The sequence below is a fragment of the Neoarius graeffei genome, chromosome 1, assembly GCF_027579695.1.
Source record: "Neoarius graeffei isolate fNeoGra1 chromosome 1, fNeoGra1.pri, whole genome shotgun sequence".
Classification (NCBI taxonomy): domain Eukaryota; kingdom Metazoa; phylum Chordata; class Actinopteri; order Siluriformes; family Ariidae; genus Neoarius; species Neoarius graeffei.
The window spans coordinates 5,222,338-5,250,324 of NC_083569.1; the positions used below are offsets into that span (position 1 = coordinate 5,222,338).

The 27,987-nt window shown below is 42.5% G+C and overlaps 1 protein-coding gene across 3 annotated transcripts in view; it reads left to right on the forward strand.

The window, feature by feature from the left end:
* The window catches only part of rbm33a (RNA binding motif protein 33a), a 66,309-nt gene extending 40,535 nt beyond the window's left edge, over positions 1-25,774 (forward strand). For 2 of the 3 annotated variants that reach the window (XM_060928567.1, XM_060928569.1), the window contains exons 10-19: positions 1,240-1,301; positions 2,471-2,618; positions 2,790-3,085; positions 3,202-3,453; positions 3,545-3,838; positions 3,910-4,383; positions 13,810-13,971; positions 14,063-14,242; positions 14,608-14,696; positions 23,338-25,774. In XM_060928567.1, the coding sequence (XP_060784550.1) occupies positions 1,240-1,301; positions 2,471-2,618; positions 2,790-3,085; positions 3,202-3,453; positions 3,545-3,838; positions 3,910-4,383; positions 13,810-13,971; positions 14,063-14,242; positions 14,608-14,696; positions 23,338-23,386 (2,006 nt within the window). In that variant the 3' untranslated portion in view covers positions 23,387-25,774. The remainder of the gene's footprint in view (positions 1-1,239; positions 1,302-2,470; positions 2,619-2,789; positions 3,086-3,201; positions 3,454-3,544; positions 3,839-3,909; positions 4,384-13,809; positions 13,972-14,062; positions 14,243-14,607; positions 14,697-23,337) is intronic. The other variant, XM_060928570.1, reaches the window with a different exon arrangement.
* The last annotated feature ends 2,213 nt before the right edge of the window (positions 25,775-27,987 follow it).

Sequence of the window (27,987 nt, forward strand, 5' to 3'; positions counted from 1 at the left end):
CTGGAACGGTTAATTACGTTCCCTGTCAGCTGTTTAACAAATGGCTATAAAATTATGTCTCTGTCTCATCCAGCTTAAGCCAAATGTAGGCTAATTCTATTACAACCTTCATTAAATAAGACAAGAAATAATTCAAAACAATTATTATTTCAAATGTTGGCGATTTGGATTCTCAGTACGTCTTCCCATCTACACAAACAGAAAAAGTGCCAAAAATGAAAGATAATTCGTTTAGTGTGTTACCAAAGGCTAGTCAGGCCCTATAGAGGGCTACCGCATGACGTCACCGCACCGCGAGATTTTGTTAGGCGCCATATTGGAAGACCAAGTACACATCTATGCAAGTACATACATACATACATACATAAAACAAACTACACCTGAAATGTAGCCAGGGCCGGTTCTGCCCTAATCTGGACCCGGGTGCAACATCGCGCAACCCCCCCAGCCCAAAAAAAAACCACCAGTCTAAATCAGGACAACCATCACATAACTATAAACATTTTAGATCAACTATTTTAACTAAATGGGCTATAATAAATAAGCCTGCAGGCAGCCACGGCGGGCTGCCTCAGAAAAGTAACCATTTGTCCTACCTTAAAACTCGTTTTGCTTTTTCTGCCTCCTTTTTTGTATTTTCGACCCTCCGTTTATTTTCTTTCCTTTTCTGAAAACCCGATTTGTGTCCAGACATTTTGTTCTGCTACCAGCGAACTAACTCGTCAGGTCTCGTCTCTCGAGCCCGCGATGATTCCCGTGGGAAGAGCAACAACTGATACATTTTTACAAACAGCCAATAGGGAGGTTGCAACGTTCAGGCTCTTCTTTGCTCAGACACTGAGTAATGCACTTACTCACTTATTATCACGTGGAGACGTGATAGTAGTCCACCCTCCCGCTCTCTCCATTCAGTCAGCGAACGTCACACAGGAAGTGAACCCCAGCGGGTCATAGAAACTTGCGCAGGAGAAGAATGACTTTTTTTTATTTGTAGGCTACGGAAACTTTGAGGAACGAAATAAAAACCGGTATTAACCGGTTACCATTATTTTTAATAAGCGTTTCTGTTCCGGAACATAAAAAATAATAAAGTTTCTGGTTTCGTTTCTGTTCCATGTGAAATAGAAAAAGTTCCCGGTTTTCGTTCCTTGAACCGGTTCAAAGCCCTGGTTATGAATCACATCGTGTCTGTTTTATTCACATGGAGTGAACATGTACTGGTTTATCCGTCTCTCGCAGTTCCGCTGATCTCGTCCGCTCCGAATCAGCCCAGACCCAACCTCGGCCCTCAGAGATTCCCGGTAAGCTAGCACACTTCACCTCACAATCACACGATCAATGTAGCCCTGTGTAAGGACGGACTGCCGGAGTGTTTGCCCACAGCGCCCCCTGGTGATGGCTGCGTTTATCTGCAGCCTTTCATCAGTCCCAACACATCTGATCTCGTGCTCTTATGGAATTATCGAGACGACCAATTTAGACGTCTTAAAAATGTCTCCGTTAAACTGAACTAAACGTTTAGATCACGGCTTGAACAGGGGTCAGTCGGACTAATTGAGCTGCGTATGTGTATATATACACACTCGGATAGGATGTGTGATAGCGTTTGTGTTTTATATTCCTGTAGTTTTTTTTTTTTCTTCCCCCTTCATATTTGGACTTTATTTAAAATGCGAATGCAGAGCCGCAGCAGCAGCTCCAGCCGGCCCTCTGGGTCCCTGATTAGCATCGATTATCATACAGGGACGTCTCGCCTCAATATCAGCTCTCTGACGAATATTAACCCTGACTTTGTGAATATTAATCACAGCCACGCACTTGATGGATCCTGTGCTGAATTTTACTTCCTGTATATTCGAAACATTCTGGATATTTCTGTCAAACCTTTTTCCTCCTTCCCTAATGCTATCAAATAAACTCGATGAATTCTTAAATTTTAAGATGAGATTTATCTCCACGCCTCTCAAAACGGCCTCCGTTTGTCTTTGGGTCTTTTGTTTTATCTCTCATGCAGATCATATCAGGTCGCGTATTGGCCATCTCGGTGCGTATTTGCCGAGGATTAGCGCAGCGCTGTGTTTTTATCGTGCAGCGAGGCATTGTGGCCGTCTTTAAGCTCCCATTGTGTTTGAGCTGCTGACCTTTTTTTTTTTTTTTTGAATCCTCGAGTCCACCATTCTTCCCTGCTCTGCGTGGCTAATCCAGCTGATTGACTTTCCCTTAAGTAACTTTTTTCCCTCTCTCGAAGCAAACCTTTTGCCCGGATTAAAAGCTCGATCGTAAAAGCTTTTTACGAGCAAAGTGTAATTTCTTTACGAGAATAAAAGAGTCGGTGATGAGGGGATTGGTATTCAGCTGGGAGATTAGAGGATCTTTATCTCGGGATGTTTTTTTGGAGAAAACGTCAGCGGTGGTTCCATCGCGATGAGATCACGCTACCGTTTTTCATTTGCCTCATGCTTCCTTTTAGGGCCCTGTTGATTTCCAGCAGCACCTCCAGGGTAATTTCCTCCAGCCTCAGAGACCCCTCCCTCAGGAGCAGTGGAGAGGACCTCCGCCACCACCTCCTCCTCCTCCTCTTCCTCCTCACCAGGAGAGGGAGCCGTTCTACAACAGCGGTAAACCTGAGAACGTGGCTGCGTCACAGTAGCCTGCTAGCTTGTTGACGTTAAACGCGTGACGTGATTTTTTTTTTTTTTTAATTTATTTTTTATTTTAATTAATCTGGCTGGTAGTTTCTCCAAGGATGATGCAAGAACAACACTATATATATATTGTCTGGTCCACAGAGCCACGTTTTCCAGCCCAGCCCCTGTTCGATCTACCAGGCCCCGCCCCTCTGTTGAACAACAGCATCCTCCCGCTGTCCTTCCCTCAGCCGGGGCCGGGGTTCTGCCCCCCAGGCGGTGGTGGAATGTTCCAGAGAGACCTTCCTCCTCCTCCTCCTCCTCGGCCCAATATGCCCCCTCCTCAACCGTCTCCTGCCCCGCCCGCGCCCCGCGGCTTCATGGGACACAGACAGCCATTTCCTCCACAGCAGCACAATGCCCCCTTCAGTCCTCAACATGCACCATTCGGCTTGCAGGTAACACACACACACAGACGAAACAGCATTTTTAAGCCAAGTATTTTCTTTATTCCATATACTGTTTAAATTGTAATTTTATATATTCATTTGTTTGTGCGTTCTGGTTTCTACAGGGCCTAATGCAGCCTCAGCACCACGACCCTCCCCCACCTCCGCATCATCACCCGATGCACCCACACCACCACCAGCAGCAGCACAGACAGGAAGTTCCTCCTCTGCCTCATCACCAGCATCAACACCAGGGCCAGCCTGGGGAGCAGCATCCCATCATGCACCTCTCTCACTCGCCCTTCCGTCAGCCCATTCTGGGTGGACCTAGACAGATGAAGCCACGCCCACAAAACAACATGGGTCGTGTGAGAATGGTATGAAAAGTAGTTTAAAAAAAAAATAGAGATAAAATGCCAGGATGGGCGATTTGGAGTCTTCTGATTTACATTGTGTGTGTGTGTGTAGGGGTCTCCTTCTCTGCAGCAGCTTCAGAGCCTCCCTCAGCGCAACAGCAACCTGCGTGAGCTCCCCATCGCCCCTGGCAACAGCGACCCCATCCGTCCCCCTCAGCCAAGGCCCATGGTCAAGGCCACTCCGAATGCCAGGCCTGGGCAGGGGGTTGGAGGAGGAGCCCTTGGACGAGGGCGGGGTTTTGCCAAAGCCGTCCCGCGTCCAGGCGTTCCAGAGACTAAGAACGAAACCCCGACTGCGCAGACGAGCACACCTGTCCAAAAAGCAGCGGCAAGCGCACCTGCACAGGTAAATACAGCCCTAACACGCCCAAGGCAGATAAATCCAAGTTTACGGAACTGATATATCGTCTGTTGTAGGACGAGGACGAGGAGACGCGTCAGTACCGGCTGAAGATCGAGGAGCAGAAGCGACTGCGTGAAGAAATCCTGAAACGTAAAGAAATGCGTCGGCAAATGCAGGCAGGCGCGCGCAAAAAGGAGCTGCTGGAGCGCCTCGGCGGCCAAGCGGTACCCCAGATTACCCCCGTGCAGACTCTAACCACCCCGACTCAACCCCAGACCACCTCGACGCCCCCGTCAGTCGCTCCCAACGGTGTGAAATCCCGCCTACAGAACCCCATCGTGGAGCAAAAACAGCGCCTGCAGAACCCTCAGAGACTCGTCCCGCAGCTCCAAAGTCCCAGCATCGCAGCGCCCCCAGAGGACGTCACGCCCATCCAGACGCAAACCAACGCCGTGAGGAAGAGGACCGTCATGCAGCGCATTAACACCGGCAGCCTGGCCTCGCCTCAGATCCCGCAAAAAGTGCGAGTCGTTAAACGACTAACGGGCGTGAGTATCCACTTATCCTCAGGTTACGGTGCCGTGCGCAAGTCTTCACCCTCCGCAAAATGGTTCACGATCTCGAGTCGAGCAGAACTGCAAAACGAGAATCACTCCGGGCACGTCGAAACGGTCGTGACGTTTGAGCCGTATCAAGGAGAAATTACGACGCGCTTCTTCCTGTCTGCGTGGCGAGATGTATGAATTCATTGTATCGCCAGTGAAGACGCCTTCCAAGATATCAAAAATCCCCTCGTGTTTTAACAACTAAATTTGACCTGAACCTTGAACTTGAGGTGCTCGGGCCATGATGATTTAAAAAAAAAAAAATTGTCGTTGAGCGTAGGGATCGACCGATATGTTTTTTTTCAGGGCCGATACCGATACCGATTATTATGGAATTGGGATGCTGATAACCAATAAATGTAAACATTATAATTCACATGAAATTATACATAGCACACACTGACCCAGACCTTCATATCCATGAAATGTATGTTTAATTGTAAAATTGAACATGAAATTTTGTGCAGGGAGATGCCAGCAGCATTTGTACAATAAAGTTAAACATTAGTTAGAATAAAATGAGAAATAAAATAAATATTCACCAATAAAAAAATAAATCCCTCCCTACTATATTACAGCTCACCATTTTCAGTGGAAAATAAATGAAAATACACTCTGGATTCTTTTACACTCAGAACTAAGTAAGACTTACCAACTTCAGGTAGTTTTTAAATAACAAATCAAGTGTAGGGAGCTGCCTGCAGCATTTTTTAAGAAGTAAAATCAAACATAAAGTCGGCTATCACTCCCTATTCTGTAACAACTTAACAAGTAACCGTCTACATTCTAATGCTTTTAATGCCCAAGCCTAATATTCCCAATTTAGGAGGATTATATTGTAGTGAAGGAAGCATTACATGTAGTTTCAGCGAGACTAGTTGGTTGTAGGTTAATTCAAGTGCTTCCTTCCGTAAGCTAAGTTTGCCTGGCTACACAGATGCAAACGGACAATTTTAACCAGTAGTAGATGAAGAATGTAAGCATATAATGATGTTGTGCTTTTGCAACTTGTGTGTTTGTGACTTATTGCGGCAAAAGCAGCGTGTCCTTACCTTGAAGTGGGATCTGCTTCTGCCCGAGTGCCCATACAGCCGCCTTGAAACAGTTCACAGCGTTTAGCTACGCGTGTTGATTGGCTGTATCCCTTGTGCCGCTTCTGCCCGAGTGCCTGTACGGCCGCCTTGAAACAGTTCACAGCGTTTAGCTACACGTGGCGATTGTTTGTGCCAAACAAATCAGATGTTGTGGTGGGCGGGACCGTGTTCTTGAACTCGGAGAGGCGAGTGCAGGAAAGGACATGCAGTGACAGTCGCGTTAGGAACGAAATGGCTGCAAAAAGGCACGTTATCGGCATATCGGTGGAAATTATGGCCGATACTGATAACCCTAAAAATGCAGAATATCGGCCCGATATATCGGCCAGGCCGATTATCGGTCGACCCCTAGTTGAGGGGCGTGAGTGACTTGATGAAAATATCACATTACGAATCTTTAACCATGTTTATTTTTTTTGTCGTCCGGTTTCCATCAAATCCTGCGCTCTGATTGGCTGGCGAGCTGGTCTGTATCGTAGCAATTTTTGTCAACACTTTTTTTTTTTAAATAAGATTATCAAAAATCTTAAATTTTTGCCAGCATTTCTCAGGAGAACAGCATTAATTTTACAGCATGGATAGCGATAACGACAGTGTTCACAGCGAAAGCGAGTTTTACTACCCTGAGGAAGAAGAAATAAAAGAGAACATTTCAGGAGAAAGCTAAAAACCTGTAACTGTTGCTAACGCCGAGCAAAAACATGGCTGAATCCTGAATGACTCCTATTTGTATAAATAGGGGACTACATAGGTGGCGAAATGTAGTTTTTTTTTTTTTCCTGCCATGGAAGTGCACTTGTATACCGAGGAGGAAGCCATTTGCATTACAGCCGTGAATGAGGATTCAAAATGGCGACTCGGCTCGGTTTTCCCTTTCGGGCGCTCTCGTTTTCTGTTAGAATTTGGTAAAGAAAAAATAAATATATTATTTACCAGCTTAAGGTCGGTCCGTATGGTGAAATACCGTGACCTCGGCCTTGAATGCTGACCTCGGTCACGGTATTTCACGATACGGACCTCCCAGCTGGTAAATAAAGTTTTTTTTTTTTTTTTTTTTTGCGGTCCAAATCCTGCGCTCTGATTGGCTGGCAAGCGGGTCTGTATCCTATGGCACGGACCCCGATTACGGACCTCTGGCGACTCACTCGTTCACAACAACAAAAAACATAGTAGAATTTTTTGTCAACATTTATCTTTTTGTTAATAAGATTTATTTCTAAGATTATCAAAAATCTTATAAATGTTTGCCAGCATTTCTCAGGAGAACAGCATTAATTTTACAGCATGGATAGCGATAACGACAGTGTTCACAGCGAAAGCGAGTTTTACTACCCTGAGGAAGAAGAAATAAAAGAGAACATTTCAGGAGAAAGCTAAAAACCTGTAACTGTTGCTAACGCCGAGCAAAAACATGGCTGAATCCTGAATGACTCCTATTTGTATAAATAGGGGACTACATAGGTGGCGAAATGTAGTTTTTTTTTTTTTCCTGCCATGGAAGTGCACTTGTATACCGAGGAGGAAGCCATTTGCATTACAGCCGTGAATGAGGATTCAAAATGGCGACTCGGCTCGGTTTTCCCTTTCGGGCGCTCTCGTTTTCTGTTAGAATTTGGTAAAGAAAAAATAAATATATTATTTACCAGCTTAAGGTCGGTCCGTATGGTGAAATACCGTGACCTCGGCCTTGAATGCTGACCTCGGTCACGGTATTTCACGATACGGACCTCCCAGCTGGTAAATAAAGTTTTTTTTTTTTTTTTTTTTTGCGGTCCAAATCCTGCGCTCTGATTGGCTGGCAAGCGGGTCTGTATCCTATGGCACGGACCCCGATTACGGACCTCTGGCGACTCACTCGTTCACAACAACAAAAAACATAGTAGAATTTTTTGTCAACATTTATCTTTTTGTTAATAAGATTTATTTCTAAGATTATCAAAAATCTTATAAATGTTTGCCAGCATTTCTCAGGAGAACAGCATTAATTTTACAGCATGGATAGCGATAACGACAGTGTTCACAGCGAAAGCGAGTTTTACTCCCCTGAGGAAGAAGAAATAAAAGAAACCATTTCAGGAGAAAGCTAAAAACCTGTAACTGTTGCTAACGTTGAGCAAAAACATGGCTGAATCCTGAATGACTCCTATTTGTATGAATACGGGACTACATGGGCAGCAAAACGTAGTTTTTTTCCTGCCATAGAAGTGCACTTGTATACCGAGGAGGAAGCCATTTGCATTACAGCCATGAGTGAGGATTCAAAATGGCGGCTCGGCTCGGTTTTCCCTTTCGGGCGCTCTCGTTTTCTGTTAGAATTTGGTAAAGAAAAAAATAAATATATTATTTACCAGCTTAAGGTCGGTCCGTATGGTGAAATACTGTGACCTCGGCCTTGAATACTGACCTCGGTCACGGTATTTCACGATACGGACCTCCCAGCTGGTAAATAACACACATGTATTGGATTGTGAACAAATTAGTGTGTTGCGTATATTTTATATATATATAAAAAAAAAGCAAGCTTTGCGAAAGCTGATGATAAAAAGGCGTGGCATTGCCAGAAAAGTTTCAACAAAAAAAATTTATGGCCTGATTTTGGAGCAAAAATTTAATTAATTTTTTTTTTTTTTTGTCCTTCACACCAAAATGGTATTCACCTTTTGCTTACTGTAAAGCATGCTGGTGGTAGCATCAATCCATTTTAGTTCCAGAATAGAGCGATTGTAAAAATGTTTACGCAAGGCATGCTGCAACACTGAAACAGATGAACACACTGTGGGGTAGTAGAATGACTGACTGACTGACTGACTACTGGGGCGAGCAAAAAAAAAAAAAAACAGTCGATATGAACAGTAAGGTCCGTAAAATATGATATTAAGGGAAAAAAGTCAAGCGTCAGACTTCATCCGTGCGACACACAAAGTTCACATCCGGCTGTGTCCTGTTTAATTTTTTCTTCCGTCTTGTCATCTTTCTTCGGGTCTGAACAAAGCGAGCGAGCGTCAGAGTTTAGTGTGAATGTCGTTCCGACGGAATTAAATCCATAAAGCCTCCGTGATGGCGCTCGACTCTAATTGAGCACGCTCTTTACCGTGCGAGCGCTGAAATGGCACTCGTCAGAGTGAGCCGTTTGGCATTTCAGATCTCGACAGCGGCTTAAAGGTTCGCGAGTCGTCTTTAAGTCATTTTTGCTCCATCGGGACCGTAAAAGTTTATCGCGCTTGAAATTTGACACGGACCCTGCTTCGTAAATAAACGTCTTAACCGTGAAAAGAGGAAGGAAGAAAGTGAATCTCGCTCATCTCATCCTCGAAAATGCACTGACGACGTCGTTATCTTCTCCCTCTCCAGCTGTCTGACGTTGATCCGTGTTAAAATAGGTGTCAATCCAATGACAAGCACAATTAATCTTCTTCCTCGTCGCAGGTAATAATACCTGCAGGAGAACGGGGGGGGGTATTCTTTTGAGCTTAGCGCTGGCGATAAGAGTCAATGATATGTTCACAAAAGCTGCGAGGAGGAGGAAGAGGGTGAGGTGCGACTGAGGGAATAATGCAGCTTGGCATCCGACAAGCAGCTCTGGATTTCCTATTCAGCTGCGTTAATCTGTCAGCGAATCAGGCGGGAAGTGTGATGGCGTGATAGCGTTTGGTTCAGAGAGCGACGGACAGATTCACTCGTCGGTGAGCGCAGGAACTCGGGTCAGATTTCTCAGTCGCTCGTACAGCAAAGAGATGAAGATGGTTAAATAAACAGAAAATAAATTAAGAAAAGAGAATCAAACGCTGCAGGAAACAATTAAAGGCTGGAGTTTGTAGGACAGTTAGCATCTGTGCTAATGGTGCACGCATGACGTTAAGGACCTTGGAATGATTTTATCTGAAATGTATTTCTAATTCGTAATTCACCTTCAAATTGACCTCGTCAGTCAACATCGCGTGATCAGTTCTAACCCTGTGCTTGAAAGTTTGCAAACCCTTTAGAATTTTCTATATTTCTGCATAAATATGACCTAAAACATCAGATTTTCACACAAGTCCTAAAAGTAGATAAAGAGAACCCAGTTAAACAAATGAGACAAAAATATTATACTTGGTCATTTATTTATTGAGGAAAATGATCTGATATGTATCTGTGAGTGGCAAAAGTATGTGAACCTCTAGGATTAGCAGTTAATTTGAAGGTGAAATTAGAGTCAGGTGCGAGTGGGCACCCTGTTTTATTTAAAGAACAGGGATCTATCAAAGTCTGATCTTCATAACACATGTTTGTGGAAGTGTATCATGGCACGAACAAAGGAGATTTCTGAGGACCTCAGAAAAAGCGTTGTTGATGCTCATCAGGCTGGAAAAGGTTACAAAACCATCTCTAAAGAGTTTGGACTCCACCAATCCACAGTCAGACCAGATTGTGTACAAATGGAGGAAATTCAAGGCCATTGTTACCCTCCCCAGGAGTGGCCGACCAACAAAGATCACTCCAAGAGCAAGGCGTGTAATAGTCGGCGAGGTCACAAAGGACCCCAGGGTAACTTCTAAGCAACTGAAGGCCTCTCTCACATTGGCTAATGTTCATGAGTCCACCATCAGGAGAACACTGAACAACAATGGTGTGCATGGCAGGGTTGCAAGGAGAAAGCCACTGCTCTCCAAAAAGAACATTGCTGCTCATCTGCAGTTTGCTAAAGCTCACGTGAACAAGCCAGAAGGCTATTGGAAAAATGTTTTGTGGACAGATGAGACCAAAATAGAACTTTTTGGTTTAAATGAGAAGCGTTATGTTTGGAGAAATGAAAACACTGCATTCCAGCATAAGAACCTTATCCCATCTGTGAAACATGGTGGTGGTAGTGTCATGGTTTGGGCCTGTTTTGCTGCATCTGGGCCAGGACGGCTTGCCATCATTGATGGAACAATGAATTCTGAATTATACCAGCGAATTCTAAAGGAAAATGTCAGGACATCTGTCCATGAACTGAATCTCAAGAGAAGGTGGGTCAGGCAGCAAGACAACGACCCTAAGCACACAAGTCGTTCTAGCAAAGAATGGTTAAAGAAGAATAAAGTTAATGTTTTGGAATGGCCAAGTCAAAGTCCTGACCTTAATCCAATGGAAATGTTGTGGAAGGACCTGAAGCGAGCAGTTCATGTGAGGAAACCCACCAACATCCCAGAGTTGAAGCTGTTCTGTACGGAGGAACGGGCTAAAATTCCTCCAAGCCGGTGTGCAGGACTGATCAACAGTTATTGCTGCACAAGGGGGTCACACCAGATACTGAAAGCAAAGGTTCACATACTTTTGCCACTCACAGATATGTAATATTGGATCATTTTCTTCAATAAATAAATGAGCAAGTATAATATTTCTGTCTCATTTGTTTAACTGGGTTCTCTTTATCTACTTTTAGGACTTGTGTGAAAATCTGATGATGTTTTAGGTCATATTTACTGTATGCAGAAATGTAGAAAATTCTAAAGGGTTCACAAACTTTCAAGCACCACTGTAACTAAAAACAGAATGCAGTGATTTGCAAATCATTTCTGACCCTTGGCTTTATTCAATTAAATACAATCCAAAGATATTTAATATTCAAACTGAAATGTTATTTATTTTAATGAATACACATTCGTTCTGAATTCGACGCCGGCAACACGTTCCAAAGAAGTTGGTACAGGGGCGACGAAAGACTGTGAAAGTTGTGGAATGCTGAAAACACGCCTGTTTGGAACATTCCACAGGTTCACCGGTAATGGGAAAGGCTCAGTCGTTCACAAGCAAGGATAGGGTGAGGTTCGCCACTTTGTGAAAAACTGCATGGGCAAATAGTCCAGTAGTTTAAGAACCGTTTCTCGTCATCCAATTGCAAGGAATTTAGGAATTTCACCGTCAACGATCCATAACATAACACACAACACAAATTTCAGAGAATCCAGAGAAATCGCTACATGTAAATGGCAAGGCTGAAAACTAGGGCTGTAACGATACACCCAACTCACGATTCGATTCGTATCGCGATTTTTGACCCACGATTCGATACGCCCACGATTTTTTTTAAAAATGCTTTTTTAAAGTAGTAAATTTGACTTATTAACATTTACTTACTTTACATTAACTATTTAATAACAAATAATTCAGACCGCTGCAGAGAATGAGTAATATGTATGCAAAAATAAACAAATGTATATCCAAAGATTGTTTTATTTCTCAAAATAATACTGTTGAGCCGGAAGCTCTGTTTTTTTCGGTTCTGAAAAAGTCATTTTTCCAAATCGTGTAAATCCGTTAAGATTTTTTTGGGGGGAGGCTCTCTCACTGTCTCACTCTCATAGGGCCAATGATTTTCTGTGATCGCGGAAAACAGATGGAAATTACGGAATTTTTATGGTGAAACATTGCTCGCGTGTCAAAATGTAACTGCCGCAGAAGGCTTCCGCCCAAGCAGACATGCCTTCAGTGTTGCCAGATATTGCTAACGTTTTCCACCCCAAAATATGTTCAAAACCAGCCAAAAAGCACCTAAACCCGCCCAATCTGGCAACACTGCATGCCTTTCCGGTCAAGTGATTGTGATTGGCTTGTGGCACACCTAGCCAGCCAATGAGCTGCTTGTTTACAGATTCGCTCCCCGCGTCGCAACCAGAATGGCGACCACTTAAAAGAAATCTGCCAGTGGCGAGTGTGGACGTTGCGTGACTCTCAGAAGATTGTCGCAGGTCGGCGAAAAAACGACTTACTAATGGATATAAAAAAAAAAAGTAATTTAAGTAAGTTTAAAATGTAATTTAAATAAAAAGTAAAGTATTCATAAATTGAAGTTTGGAAGCGCCTCTGTTTTTGGGCTGAGGAGAAGTTTGAAAGGGTGTACCGCGATTCTGCCTTCTTGTATCGCGATACGGATCGTGGCTCTGCGTATTTCGATTTCGATACGCATATCGTTACAGCCCTACTGAAAACCAACATTGAATGCCTGTGACCTTTGACCCCTTGGGGGCACTTGTCACCATGACCCTCTGACATGAAAAGCTGACACGACTGTGGGCTCGGGAGCACTCCAGAAAACCGCCATCAGTAAACCCATTTCGTCGCTGCGTCGACCATGCAAAGCAGAATACAAATATCAGCAACATGCAGAAACGGCGGTGAATTCTCGGTGGAATGACGCAAAGCGTAAAAGTGTGCTGCGGTCTGACGAGTCCACATTTCGAATTGGTTTTGGAAACCATGGACGTTGTGTCCTCCGGGCTAAAGACTAAAAGGACCATCCAGATTGTTACCGGCACAAAGTTCAAAACCCAGCATGTGTCATAGTACGGGAGTGTAACTTACTCATCTGTGAAAGCTCCATACGTGTTTTGGAGCAGCATGCTGCCATCCAGATGGCGTCTTTTTCAGGGACGTCCCTGTTTTATTCCAGCAAGACGATGGCAAGCCACATTCTCCACGGGTTAAAGTAAAGGCCAATTTATGCTGACAACGCAGTCCTCGCAGATGTGTAGCCCCCCCACCTTCGCAGACGCTCTGCGCGCACCTCTCAAAAATTGTGACCACCGCAGAAGCCTTGCAGACAAGAGGGCTCTGATTGGTCCACTCTACATCCGCTGTACACGCACTTCCGCTTCCCTACTTTCCCGGTTTGGTTTGTTTTCACGACCGCCATTTTTAAAAACACGAGCGAAGATGGAGCAGCACGAAGAGCGGTTGATCGAGGAAGTGAGGAAGTACGTACATCTATACGACTCCAGTTCTAGTCATTATAAGTAACCGGAGGATAAACACTCCACTAACCACACCCACCAACTACTCCTAGCGATTTCGCGACTTCGCGCCCCCTTGCGTTGTGGCGGTGAATAACATCGCGCACGCCTATTACTCCCCGCTCAACGATAAATTACAACTATCTGCGAAAGCCTTGTCGCAAGAGCATGCAGAGGCCCTAAGAGTGCAGGCGCTAAACTGGCCGGCCTTCCTTCCTTCCATCGAAAACGTGTGGTGTATTTTGAGAAACTGAAGTCGTGTGTATCAAGAGCGAAAGGGAAAGTTTCCAGTTGGACCTGCGAATTGTCCCAGATATTCCTAAGGGTCAGTTTATTTGAACTTGTACATGGAGGATGGGGGTGGCTGTTTCAGAGCAACGGGATTTTTCGTGTTAATGATGATGATGATGATTAAGTGCACAAAACGGTTTAATCTTAATTTTATAGAACAGTTTGAAATGCTGTATCGTTGTTCAAGCTAATATTGAGCTCGTATCAGCAGGCTTCTCTTTGTTCTACAGGGAGAGGAAGCTCCGCCCGTCCAGAATCAGCCGCAGCAGACGATTGGTCGAGCCGCTCCTCAGCAGAGACTGGGTGCCACCAGGAAGGTCACAGTGGCAGCAGCTGGACCACAACAACCCCCGCAGCAGCAGCAGCAGCTTGACGTGAACCAGAGTAACCGGGTACGTCCAGCAAAAAAATTGAGCTCGGAGGAACTCAGATGTACGACGTGTTTTCAACCGATTAAGTTTGTGTGTGTGTGTCACTGCGCAGGTGGTGGTCTCGGGTCGAGGGCGTGGTCGTGGCGCTCGTGGGGGTCGAGTGGCGCCGCAGAGCAGGCAGAGTATCCGGGTCGCGGAGCCTCAGCCCAGCACGGTGTCCATAGACGGCCTGTCGTCCTCCACCACCGAGAAACAGATCAAAAACCTGCTCAACTCCATCGGCCCCATCCAGGTACCCCATAAACCTCTCTGGATTCTGATTGGTCAGAGTTCGAATACATTACTGATTGTAGTAGTTAATTTCCAAAGACATAAATAATTGAACGTCTCACTGAGTTGATGATAAAATAAAATCAGCCCAGCTTGAGCAGAGATCACATTTTATATTCCTGTTAGACGATGCAGTAGCACTTCAGTCCACACAGTGGCGCTCACGGTGTGTCTGTGGTGCAACTGGCTCTGCGATATGATCATGTAATGGCGCCCTCTTGTGGCCAGGTCCCCTTTATGTACAGTCGGAGCAGGTTTGTGTAGAAACGAAGGACCGGGCGAGTAAACCTTCCTGCACGAGCGATTTCAGTGTTCTGTGCTCTGTAGATGTTTAAGATGATGCCGCAGCAGAGGAAAGCCGTCGCCACGTTTGTGAATCCTCAGCACGCTCAGAGTTTCCAGCACAGTTTCCACAGGTGAGTGCAGGAGATGACTTTTTTTTTTTTGAGGAAGGTTTCGATTCGCCGCAGCGGCGTCCTCGCTTCGAGTTCGTTTGACTTGCCGAATGTTAAACAAGCTTAGTTATTAATCAGCATCCATAACGTGTCGTGTCTAATAACGTAATCCTTTTAAAAATCAAGTGGTGAAGGAACCCGAGTCATCACATCCGCAGACGTGATGAAGGAAGTGTGCGCGCTGCTCCGTTCACAAAATAAATGTACGGTAACAGATTAAAACGTTCTGAAAGGTGTTTGTTTATTTGACGTTGATGGACGGAACGTTAACCGTGAGTGTTTCCCACGTGTTCAGGACGTTTATCGGTAAGCTGCGTGAATGACGGTTTTGTAGCTCGACTTGAACAAGCCGCGAGATTTCTCACTCGTTTTTATTCCTGCGTATTTATTAGTTCAGTGAAAAGAAAGTGATGGTCATTATGCTTTAAAGGAGAACTGAACTTGCTTTTTTTCTTCAATTACATTTCGGGTTTTATTAACCTTAATAATTTATATCCCACGTTGAATAGTTCGTTTGGTCCTCGGCAGGCGTCGCTTGTACACGCGATCTTCACGAGGTTTGTTCAAACGTGAAGTGTCGGTGCCGCCATTTTTGAAAACTGTTGACACAGCGGTCAGATCGCCACATCGTTCCAATTTTAGATTAATTTCGAGATTCCGTGACGGAGATTATTCCATACGACTTCGAGCCAAGGCCATTCTTAAAAAAAAAAAAAAATCCGTTTCCTGTCCACCGGGTGAGCAAAAAAACTTTCAGTCGGGAGGGAGGGATTTTTATATATATATATATATATATATAATATTAGGGCTGTAACGATATGCGTATCGAAATCGCGATACGCAGAGCCACGAACCGTATCGCGATACAAGAAGGCAGAATCGCGGTACACCCTTTCAAACTTCTCCTCAGCCCAAAAACAGAGGCGCTTCCAAACTTCAATTTATGAATACTTTACTTTTTATTTAAATTACATTTTAAACTTACTTAAATTTTATTTTTTTATATCTGTTAGTAAGTCGTTTTTTCGCCGACCTGCGACAATCTTCTGCGAGTCACGCAACGTCCACACTCGCCACTGGCAGAGCATTCATTTCTTTTAAGCGGTCGCCATTCTGGTTGCGACGCGGGGAGCGAATCTGTAAACAAGCAGCTCATTGGCTGGCTAGGTGTGCCACAAGCCAATCACAATCACTTGACCGGAAAGGCATGCAGTGTTGCCAGATTGGGCGGGTTTAGGTGCTTTTTGGCTGGTTTTGAACATATTTTGGGGTGGAAAACGTTAGCAATATCTGGCAACACTGAAGGCATGTCTGCTTGGGCGGAAGCCTTCTGCGGCAGTTACATTTTGACACGCGAGCAATGTTTCACCATAAAAATTCCGTAATTTCCATCTGTTTTCCGCAATCACAGAAAATCATTGGCCCTATGAGAGTGAGACAGTGAGAGAGAGCCCCCCCCCCCCCCCCCAAAAAAAATCTTAACGGATTTACACGATTTGGAAAAATGACTTTTTCAGAACCGAAAAAACAGAGCTTCCGGCTCAACAGTATTATTTTGAGAAATAAAACAATCTTTGGATATACATTTGTTCATTTTTGCATACATATTACTCATTCTCTGCAGCGGTCTGAATTATTTGTTATTAAATAGTTAATGTAAGTAAGTAAATGTTAAGTCAAATTTACTACTTTAAAAAAACATTTAAAAAAAAAATCATGGGCGTATCGAATCGTGGGTCAAAAATCGCGATTCGAATCGTGAGTTGGGTGCATCGTTACAGCTCTTATATATATATATATATGGATGGATAAGAAATCGCAATGCTGTGTTTGCGTTTTCTTTCAGTATTTTTTTATTACAAAAGCAGACACATTTAATAAAATATGACGGTTTAATCAACTGAAACTTGTACAAAAACTTTAAGTGAGCATTTTAAATGCTGACTGCAACATTTGCAAAACTTTTACAAAGGTACTTAAAATGTCCGACACACGGACTTTTTGTAGTTCTAAATCGACTGTTAGGCCTAGTTCGGATGAGATTACACTATTAAAATGATCACTGAATGATTTGTTTTTCTGAATCTTTACTATTTTGTTGTTCGCTAGAATACCATTTTGTGATTTCACACTTAAGCAAATGTTTGAAAACTCCGGATCTCCTTCCTTCATGGTGGCTGCCGTTTTTTTGTGCCGCACGGCGCATGCGCAGAGCTGATTCAGTTCTATATTCTGCGCGGAATGCAGGGCTTTCCACAAGCGCCGGCTGCCGGCCACACAATTAAGTACAGCCGGCTACTTTAATGACTATTATTATTGTAGCCCACAGGCTCTAAATTAAATGTTTATCTAACGGACTGACAATAATGTCAAACTGAACCGCACTCATTTAAGTTGTGATTCGCGCTGTTTGTACCGATAATAACCACAAATTCCCCGCCGACTTCGTTGATCAAGGGAGAGTAACTCATCCGCCGCCCTGACATGCGGTGTGCGCGCGCGCAGTAGTGTGTCGGAGGGAACAGAAGCAGAGATGACGCTTATTTTGTCTCCGGTAAACCAGTCTTCTCTCGTTCAATTACGTGCTGGCATCAAAAGACACCGTTGGTTGTAAATGAAGCCAAACTGAGTGGTTGGAGTGTATTTTCATACACAAATGGAGAAATGTTCGCTGAGTGTTTAATTGTGTCGCCCCACTGCAGACCGTTGTCGTTGTTAATTCATAGCATGCTCAGCTGCGTGAATGTGTCATGCACCGAAAATAAGAGATTTACAAGCCAGGAACGCCTCATGATGCAATACGCAAGAAAAGAAAGATGATTTACTGCCATTTTACTTTGTATTTGAGTAAAGTGAATAAATAAATGGTCTGTGGAAAATACATTTAATCCTGGGAACTGCATGCACAGGAGTTTATTTTGTGTTTGCTCCGCCCCCGGCTGGCTACTTATTTGTCATGGCTGGCTAGTATGAGCCTTAGTGGAAAGCCCTGGGAATGCGGAAATGTCAAGTTCGATTTTAGATTTACGAACCTGAAAAAAATGTCGAAAAACCGGCGTTTTAAAAAAAAAAATTTCAGCCGCACAAACGGCACTCACCCGGCCGGTGGACCGGAAACAGAACATTTTTTAATAATGGCCCAACGTGGAGTTGGAAAGACGACAGGATAAGGACGAGTCCGTCGTGCTGGTAAAACATGCCAGATCAGTCGGCTGGTGGCTTTTCAAAATAATAAACGCATGCATGTTTTGTTTTTTTTTCCCCCTGATAAATCCATATTATACTGAGCGCATTTCCAACATAATCCTCACTAAGGTTTCGGACAGCGCTACAAAATGCTGTCGTGCCTTTTATATCACAGCGATTTCGAACACGGAAAACTTCCGGCTTGATTATGTCAGCATTTGAAAGAGGGCGCGCGCATTTTTTGACAACGTTGGCAGATGTCAGCGACTTTGATTTCCGCCATACGTTTTACTCCCGTCCTACGATGTTTCGCACAGATCTCGACGCATCTCGTTTACGGCCGTCGCTTTGACATACTCATAACTTGGTATAGCAGCGACCAAAAACGCGTTCCTATATTTAATAAAATGAGAGAATTTTAATGATAAAAAGTTTGCCTTCAGTTCGCATTTTATAATTTTTCAATGAAGCTCAAACTTTAACTATAACAATAAACAGAAACTATCCAATGTCCCGTTATGGTGCGTGTGTCAGGCTTGTAGTACTCGAGTCCAACTCGTAAATTGGAGACGAGGACTCGAATTTTTTCTTTTTTTTTTTTTTGGTAACATACCATAATTTGGCGCAAGATATTTTATATCTGCGTTAATTTTTGTACTAATTTTGTGCAAGTGTCTCCCATCTGCGCGTGCATCAGAGAGACTCTCAGGCGCGCTCCGGACAGCGCATGCGCCAAGTGGACTCTCGGGTGCGCCGTAAACGACTTGCACCTGCACAGGATTAAGGCGCAATCAGCGCGCCGATATAAAAACTGTGAAACACACTTACTTTGCGAAGTATTGAGTTGCATTGCTGATACATTACCAAGCCTTGTTTGGTTTCCTGTTTCTCGTCATCGATTCTGCCGAGTCTACGATAGCCTGTTTGTCTTCACTTGTTTATGGGTCCATCTCAGAAACCCGTCTCTCATTTGGGACATTATGGTCAAAAAATAAATTTTCTAATTTTACTTTTTTTTTTTTGCATTTCCCTAACACTCAATGTTTCTTTTGTCATGTTTAATAAGAATAAAGATAGCATCTTGCTTTATCTGGCCTCCACTGTGGATTACAATTCAAATGCTTTTGTAAAATTGATTTCCATATAAAATAACTCCATCATGAAGAATTAAAGCCGCTCCTTCACAGATGAGTGAAAATATTGAATACATTTCCTCTTTTTGATTGCTCGGGTTAAAAATGCCAAGTTATGATGACTGAATTGATTATTCACTTAAATATGAATAATATGAGACATTTTGGGTGTTTGATACGGTGAAATAGGGCACAATGGAAAAATCAAGAACACACCTGCAGTGCACGAGCAACGGGACATCGCTACCGCATCGGACGGAGCGCGAGGCGGGGGCGGGGCAGAATGACTGGCCGTAGATTCTATTAAAAGTTCGATCTAAATTGACCATGGTTGCAAAATATTGGCCAAAAATGCGCAAACACTACGAAATATGAAAGTAAGATGAAAAAGAAACATTCTGTTGCCTTATACTGCAAGACTAAAACAAAATAAAACCGTCAAAACTCACCTTTTCAGCGATAACGTCCGAACAGATCACCCGCGTAACAGAGAGACCGCAAATGGAAGCACGATCAACTTCTAACTGCTGGAGTGGAAAATTCCATTCTACACATGCAGATTGTTAATGTGTGTCCTTCCCCGCACACAAATAACACGCTACGGTAAAAAATAGACCACAACTCATTTTATAGCTCAGAAATTCATACAAGATCAGCTACCATCGTAACATATTCTGTAAGAAACATATTCTATACCTAACTTTCAGCTTTCGCTTTAAAAAACAAAATCGCAGATTTATAACTAAATTTTTATACGGCGTAGTGATTTTAAGTTACTACTTTTGGTGAGGTCGTGACCTCGACCCTGAGGCTTTCCGTTTTGGGTTTGCGGAAAACGGAGTTACGACGGCGATGAAATATTTTGCGTGATGTTTTATTACGGTTATGATTATTCTGTGAGCGCACCAATCCTTAGGTGGATAAAGTTACAACTTAAAATACAATCAGTGATAACTGTAGACTTTTCAGTGGACTACAACCTTTTTAAGTGAACGCGATGTAGTCGACCGTTTATCATGCCCCAGATCAAGCCGCCATTTTTCCACAAATTTGCAGAATTTTTGCCAAATTCTGAATATTCACATCAAAGATTTAGTTTTATCTGTTTTATTTCAAGTTAAAACCAACATCACCATTCAAAACCGTATAGTTTATTGACAGTGAGTATATTTAGTGGGGGACCCCCACAGTACCCAGTTTCTGAGACAGACCCATTAATAAACGCACCGTGTGCACTTCCTTCCATCTCCCAACCGTCTCTGACAGAATACTTCACACTCCCTGACAAAGAGAAGCACGTTCACCTGTTGGGAGTCTTGTTCTCGGACTCGACTACAACACTGGCGTGTGTTCTAACCCTTTACCTGATCTGCAGTTTTAAGAGTCGGACTCGCCCAAATTCAAAGCTTCTGGAGAAAATCCTGATTCAATCCTGTCAAACTTGAAGTATAAATTTTCAAGAAAACCAGTTGGACGTGATCAGGTTGTGAAGGAAATTAAGGCTACGTTCACACTGCAGGCTGAAGTGACTCAAATCCGATCTTTTCGCCCATATGTGACCTGTATCCGATCTTTTATTGACAATATGAACGACACAGATCCGATTTTTTTTCAAATCCGACCCAGGCCGTTTGGATATGTGGTCCTAATTCCGATCCCTATCCGCTCTTTTCATATGCGACTTCAGTCTGAACCGCCAGGTCGCATTCATCCGACTTACACGTCATCGACAAGCCACAAACGTCACTATTCTGCGCTGAAGTAGGCGGCGGGTCTCTCAAAAAAAGTTACAACAACATGGCGCATAATCACGGGCGCAGATAGAGGGTGGGACTCGTCCCACCCAGATTTAAATTCACCTCGTTCGGTCCCCCCCACTTATAGGGAGGAAAAAACGTCTATGCTGTCTTTCTTTGCATAAGGCAAACCTCACGGAAAAATCAAAAGACTAATTACCATTCGGTTTATTGAGGTGCACAGCAGTGTATACATAGTTGCAACAATTCACATAAAACAAAGACTGATATTCGGTTGGTTGAGCTGCGCAGACTGCACAGGTTGCGAGCTCGAGCTTGGTTGCTATGGTAACCCACAACAAGTTTGACAGGCATCTTGGGGTTGGTTTGCTGGCAGCTTTGTCCCCCCCAGTTCAAAAAACGTATCTGCGCCCCTGCGCATGACATCAATGCGAGGGACGCTTCGGGCTGTGAAGGTTCTGAATCTTCTCAATGGAAGGACGCAGAGGTTAGGGAGCTGATTTCCATTTGGGGGGATGCAGCTATTCAAGCTAGATTGGATGGGTCATACCGCAACCGGGCGGTTTTACTTCCGTAAACACTGGCCATGCTCACTGCGTGTGACGTCGTCGTATCCTGCAATGCGCATGCGGAACACTTTTAGGTCGCTTTTCGTTCATACTGAGGCTCTCATACAAGTCGCATATATTTGTTAATGTGAACGACCTCACAAAAAAATCGGATTTCACAAAAAAATCGGAATTGAGCATTAAGCCTTGCAGTGTGAACGTAGCGTAAGAAACCGTAAGTGAGTCCGGCTTTTACTGTCACGAAATTCCCCCGAAATATTTTACCACGATTGTGATGGTTAATGTTCACTTGACCCGTACAAAAAAACAATATGGTCGCTGAATGTCCAAATGAAGTGAAGATTCGCCACAGATGTTTATTTCATTGCGGTATCTCATCACCATTTCTCTGAAAGTCTAATCTAATAATTAGATTATAGATTGCGACGCGGTTATTTTTTTTACACGCCCACCTGCTAGGGGTGGCACAGTTCACAAAAGTCGCGGTTCGGTACGTATTGCGGTTTGAGGTCTGCGGTTCGGTACGTATTGCGTGTTTTTTTTTTTTTTTTTTTTTTTTTTTAAATCTTAAGTACTCTGTATTTGGGCATATAGCCTACTATTTACCTTAAGTAAACATAGTTTAGGATACAGCATTTAAGAGAGGTTAAAATTATAGTTACAATGAAATAATCATGCACAAACTGAGTTTGAGTTGACATAAGCACATTTTATGAACAATCTCTGATGAAAAGCCAGGTAGTATTTTGAAACAGCAAGAGGGAAGACATGGATGATTTCAACAGCTTTTTTATTTACTACAGTATTTATACAAAGTGTCAGGAGTGTTTGCTGCCATGTTGTGGCATCTAGAGGAACCAGGTGTCTTTTGTCACATACAGAGTTTTCATAATTGGAAGAAATAAAAATGAGTTCTTAAAGCTTACTTTTGAACAGATGTGTGTGTTAAAACTTAAACTTTTATGTGGCGACCAACCAACCACCTATATACAAAAACCGAATCAAAAACTCTTCTAATCCCTGAGAGTGAGGATGTATTTTTTCACTTGAAATTAAAGTGCAGTGTTTTGAAACGTATGGCTGGATTTCTTATCTAATCTTAAAGTGCCACTGTATTCTTAGAACGATTTATAACAAAATACACACACAGCCAATATAAAATATTGCAATAAAACCAATCACTGCACTGTTTAAAACAAACCTCCCCTCCCCTCGCCGGAAAAAAAAAAAAAAAATCTAGTTCGCCCATTATCCTGTGTCATTCTGAGATGCGCAGATAGACAGTAAAGGGAATTCCGAATTCCCTTTACTGTCTATCTGCGCATCTCAGAATGACACAGGATAATGGGCGAACTAGATTTTATTTTATTTTTTTCCGGCGCTGCGGTACGGCAGAAATCCGGCGCGGCGCCGGAACGCTATCACCCCTGTTCGTGCGAAAGAGAACCACGTGGTTTCATACGGGCATTCGGCTTTTTTTTTTTGGCGAACGTCTTAAATAGGGGTACCGCGGTTTATACGCGTATTGCACCGCAACAGGCATATCGTACGGTTCGGTTTTTTTCCCATAACCGTGCCAAGTCTACCACCTGCTGTACTTGGCTTCCTTGGAATCTCGTAAGCAATAACACTGCGTGGATGGAACTGTTTTTTATTGATGTAACTCTTGAATCGTTCCGATAAAAATGATGATTTTTCAACAAATATTCAACTTTTCAGCAGGTTTGGGTCAAACATTTGGTTGTCCCGGACAGTCGGACACTGTAAATGTAACTGTAATGCTGCTAATTAATAAGTTTTTGTAATTGCTGCAAGTTTAATTAGAAGTGATGAGTGGAAGAAAAACGCTGCTGTTGGTGGAATGAGACTTGTTGGTTTGTTTTTGCGCTGTGTCGCTGATGTAAATGGCTTAGCAGTTAAGGTTTTTTCTTTGTGTGTGTTGCGATCACTCATACAGGCACATGATCGATCTTTCCCACATCGACGTGACCATTATTGACGGCTGAGCGAGAGATGGGAGCGAGCTCCTGGAATCGAGGCCGCATTTTACTCTAAAGATCTCAGAACACCTAAAGCATGTCTCGGAGGAACTAAGACCGGCGAACGACTCTGAGATAAACAGCCGTGATTTCACCGAGAGCAGCTGTTCCTGCTTTGTGTTATGTACTCCAGTGATATTTCCCAAAACTGAGTCAAAGGTGGGGACGTCGCTCAGATTGCAGAGACGCTGTTTATTATTATTATTATTATTACAATTATTATAATTGTTGTTGTGAATATTATTCTTGTCTGTTATTTTTCTTTTGACTGAATGACAAGTAAGTGAAGCAAAAGAAAGGCTGTTTTTAAGAATTATGAATCTGAATTTTGATGATGGTTGCTCCTGTCCACGTTCAGACTCTTTAAGCGCACACTCCTGGACAAGATGTTTCTTTCCCCCCCGAGTTGAGAAAAGCAGGCTGGAGTTGTAGCTTTTTCCGCCACTAGAGGGCGGCGTGTGAGCGGGAACGGGCAAGAGATTCGTTCAAACGCAATTATTTCATCATTTGCTTAAATCGAGGTCGCGTTAAGTCGCTGTTCATATTTCACACCACATCGGAATTATCCGGCATATAACGAGCTTTTGCTTTTTATTTTGGAGCTCCGATTGTAGGGTTAAATAAAATATATTAATTTTAGCATCAGAATACCTCAGTGGCTACTTTTCCAGAACAGATGTTTAAAAAAAAAAAACATAATCGTCATTGTTCTCTCATTGTCTCTATATTTTATGAAATATATTTTCAAAAACAGGAGATTTATACATTTAAAAAAAAAAACCCACACACACAACTGCGCTTCAGCGTCCTGCTTTATACTGTGCTCAGTATAATCTGTAAGTTAGTCACCGTTTTGGCTTTTCAGACGTTAGCATTTCATCGTTTTTGATAAGCTAACAGCAGCGAGCTGACGCTTCAGGAATTTAGCTAGCTAGCATTGCTGGTTAGTTTCGTTAGATTTTTGTAACTGCAGCGTCCTTTCGCGCTTACTTTCCTCTGAGGTGTTTTTTTTTTTTTTTTTTTTAAATGCTCGCACTCATTTGTGTCGTAATTATCAACACAAGTCGATGTTTTGTGCCCTGATTCGCTATAAAGCGCGCGACGTATTGACAGGTTTTCTACGTCCCAAACGTTCAGCAACGTTGAAGGAATATTCCACGAACACTAATATCTCACCCCTGTGATTTTCAGTGATACGCACATTTTCCACTGTAATATTTACAACTCCATCGTTTAATTCACAAACAGTAAGAGAGATTTTAACAAGATTGAGTTTGAAAGTGCACTTTTTGTTTAATTTCTATCTAGTTTTTCAGCTCTTTACATCCAAATATTGTGCTTGGCTGAGGGATTGTTTTGCTAGCTCTGTGCTAACCAGCCTGTATGGATCAATTTGAGGAGATTTTAAGAGGTTAGGGTTTTGTTTTTTGTTTTTTTTCTGAGGTAAAAATGTCCCTATTTTTATCACTTTGTCCATTTTGCTGCTTCAGTGCAGTCTTCCATTTCCCAAATGTTACAGGATTGTTATGCTAGCGTTCTAGTATGGATGGATCAGACTTTTTTTTTTTTCCTCAGTTCTTTTGTCTGTTGAGCTTTCTTTCTTTCTCCTCGCCGTGCTGACTTTTTTATGATCTGCTTCGTGAGTCTAATGGATTAGCTTGCTAGCATCGCGACTACTTTGAGCTCATTATAGATCAGTCTTTGTTATTCCAGTGGACTCTTGAGAGTTTAGAGAGTCGTTTCAGTGCATTTTCATTCCTTTTCCGTTTAAGTCCGGACATTTGGTGCTTCCGAGTCGTCAGGATTGACGAATTGTTCTGCATGCTAGCTTTGCTAAGTAGCGTTGCGAGCGAAATATTTTCTCCTGAGTTACGATGTTGTTTTCCTCAGCTTGCAAACTAGCGCTATGGTTGATTACAAACAGGCGTGTTTTGTTTTTTTTTTTGTTTTTTTAAACGATGGATGTGTTTTGCACTTCATCACAGCGCCATTTTCCCGTAGTATGAACGAATCGTTTTGTTTTCGATCAACTGCCCTCGTCTCTATTCAACGCTTGTCCAGGAGTAGCTGTGTCTCGGGAGCAGCCACCATCAATGCTCACGCTCATGTACCCAAGATGTGGCCAAGTTCTCGCTTGAGGAGTACGGCAGGTTATTATGGTTTTCCCCCTCCCCGATTTATAATTGTCAGGATTTAATTTTTGTACCGAAACACGTGGATTGTTTTTTTACACGTTCTGTTTCAAGAAGCACGCTTAGGCCCGAGGTTTCCCTTGGCAAGCTTTATAATTTTGAAAACGTTTTAAAGATTAAAAAAAAGGAAAAGGAAAAATAAACCATGGTCATGTGTATACGATGTAACGATGCATACGTGCAGGCACTTCACTTTGGAGGGTTTGTGAATGCGTGAGGGGGGGAAAAATGTCTCTCTCCATCATTTCACCATCGTAATTACTACTTCTCCATCCATATGTTTTTTGGGTTAAGTGTGTGTGTGTGTGTGTGGTGGGTGGGGTGGGGGTGGGGGGGGGCTTTTTAAATTTTACCACCTCATGTCTTGTTTGTTTTTTTTTTTTTTTTATAAAGGTACTTTTTTGGGTTTACTTCTTGAATTTTTTTCCCCCACCTTGGGCTCAGACTCAAAGAAATATTTCTACTCATGAATGCATGAATCTAGAGGAAGAAAACTGCTTTCATTTTTGGTGCTTTTTTTTTTTTTCTTTCACCTTTTACGTACTAGTCAGTCAGGTAGTACTAGCTAGGGCTGGTAAGAGTGTTGCTACGGTTACCATATGGTTACATCACTTTCTCTGGTCAGCTATTATTAATTTTATTTTATTTTTCCCTTTTGAGAGGAAAGAAAAAGAAAGGGCAAGTGTGAAAGCAACTTAATTGACATGTCCTGATCACTCTAAATCAAATCCATGTCAGTTTTTAGTAAAAAGTGATCGATTTGAAAATATGGGTTAATATGTCAATTGTTTTATTCTTATTTATTCATATCTTGTCCACAGGTATTCTCATAAACCTTGGTAAGATGTCGTTATCGTTCTGTCCATGCATGCTGAATTTGCTCGTTTTCATTTTTTCATTTTTATTTATTTATTTATTTATTTATTTATTTATTTATATTTTTATTCATTTCTTTAAATTTTGAGCTGCAGATTGAGTGCACTTTAAGTCTTTGTTCATACGGATTTTTAAAAAAAAAAAAATCCTCATGCATTCGAAGCGTATCAGCCATGCTGACCCGTGTCACGTGACACATTTTTTAATACATTTCAAAAGTAAAAAAAATCTTATTTTATAAGAGAAAAACCCAGGGTTCATATTGAATCTTAAAGTAACTTCATGAGAAGTTTGTGGTCGAAAGATGTAGCAGCTGCGTCTTTTTTTAAGAATGTTTTTGTGTGGCGATCTGATTTGAATGTGGTTTTTTGGAACCCTTTTTTAAAACCAGTTTACACTGAAGATTGCTATTCTTATCCCGTAGTATAGCTAATTACGCACTTGTTGAAGGATAGGTTCGTCATGTAGGCTAATTTTATCTGCTTGACTAATTTAAGCCTTTTTTCCCCAGGTTAGATGTTCCAGAGACTTCCAAAGAGGCGTGTTTTCGTGTTTTTGTTTTAAAGGAACGGTTCAGCAGCAGTTCCCCAGAGGTAGTCAGCGAGCTTAAGATGGGTTTGGTGTCCAGGTTTGGCTTCTTCACCCTCCAGCAACAAGGCTAATGATGATTTGGGGAATCCAGATGTGATGTGGTGTAAATATAGACATGTATATTTTTGTAGCTGTATGCAGATTTGGGCCTCTGTTTAGGGAAAATATTAGCCTTGTAGCTCCAGTGCAAAAGCTACGATCAGACACCAAGTGTTTTAGCTGATCAACTCCTCCTGAGCTAACAGAGTTTTCCGTTTGACTTTTTTTGGCAAAGTATTCATTTCGTTTAAAGCGTTTTATTACACATCATCTGCTATTTCGTCATAGCTAATATTGGACTAATAACATCTTTTATGTCTTAAAAGCTGATTTAGAACCCAATCTAATCAGAGTTCTTCAGTGGGTTTGAGCTCAGAACTTTAAAGGAGCAGTGTGTAACTTTTTTTTTTTCCCCCAGCCCTCTGATGCCTACGAGACAACTGAGACTTAAACATCACCATCTCATAACTGTTAATTATCTTTGAGTTACCGTTTTTAAAAAAATTTGAAAATATATTCAACTTGTACTGCGATGTTTTTGGCTTGGGAGGCGGAGCTAATTTCAGGGTCAGAAAAATGTCAACAGGAATCAGTAAGACCCATCGTTTGCTTTTAAACTTAGAAAACAGCTTAATGTTTATTTTGGTGGCTTTCGGTTATAAAGTGATTAAACAGAATCCTTTTTGAAGGATGAGGACAGAGGCGGGGCTACTTTCAGGGCCAGAAAAAATGGAGTCTGAAATGTGAAATGAATTAAATTTAAAAAAAAAATTTAAATCAATTTTCAGGTTGTAAAGCAGCATCCAGTCTAAATACAGAGCCTTACAGTAGGTTAAAAGTCGGAACCTTCTAGAACCTTTAAAGGAGCAG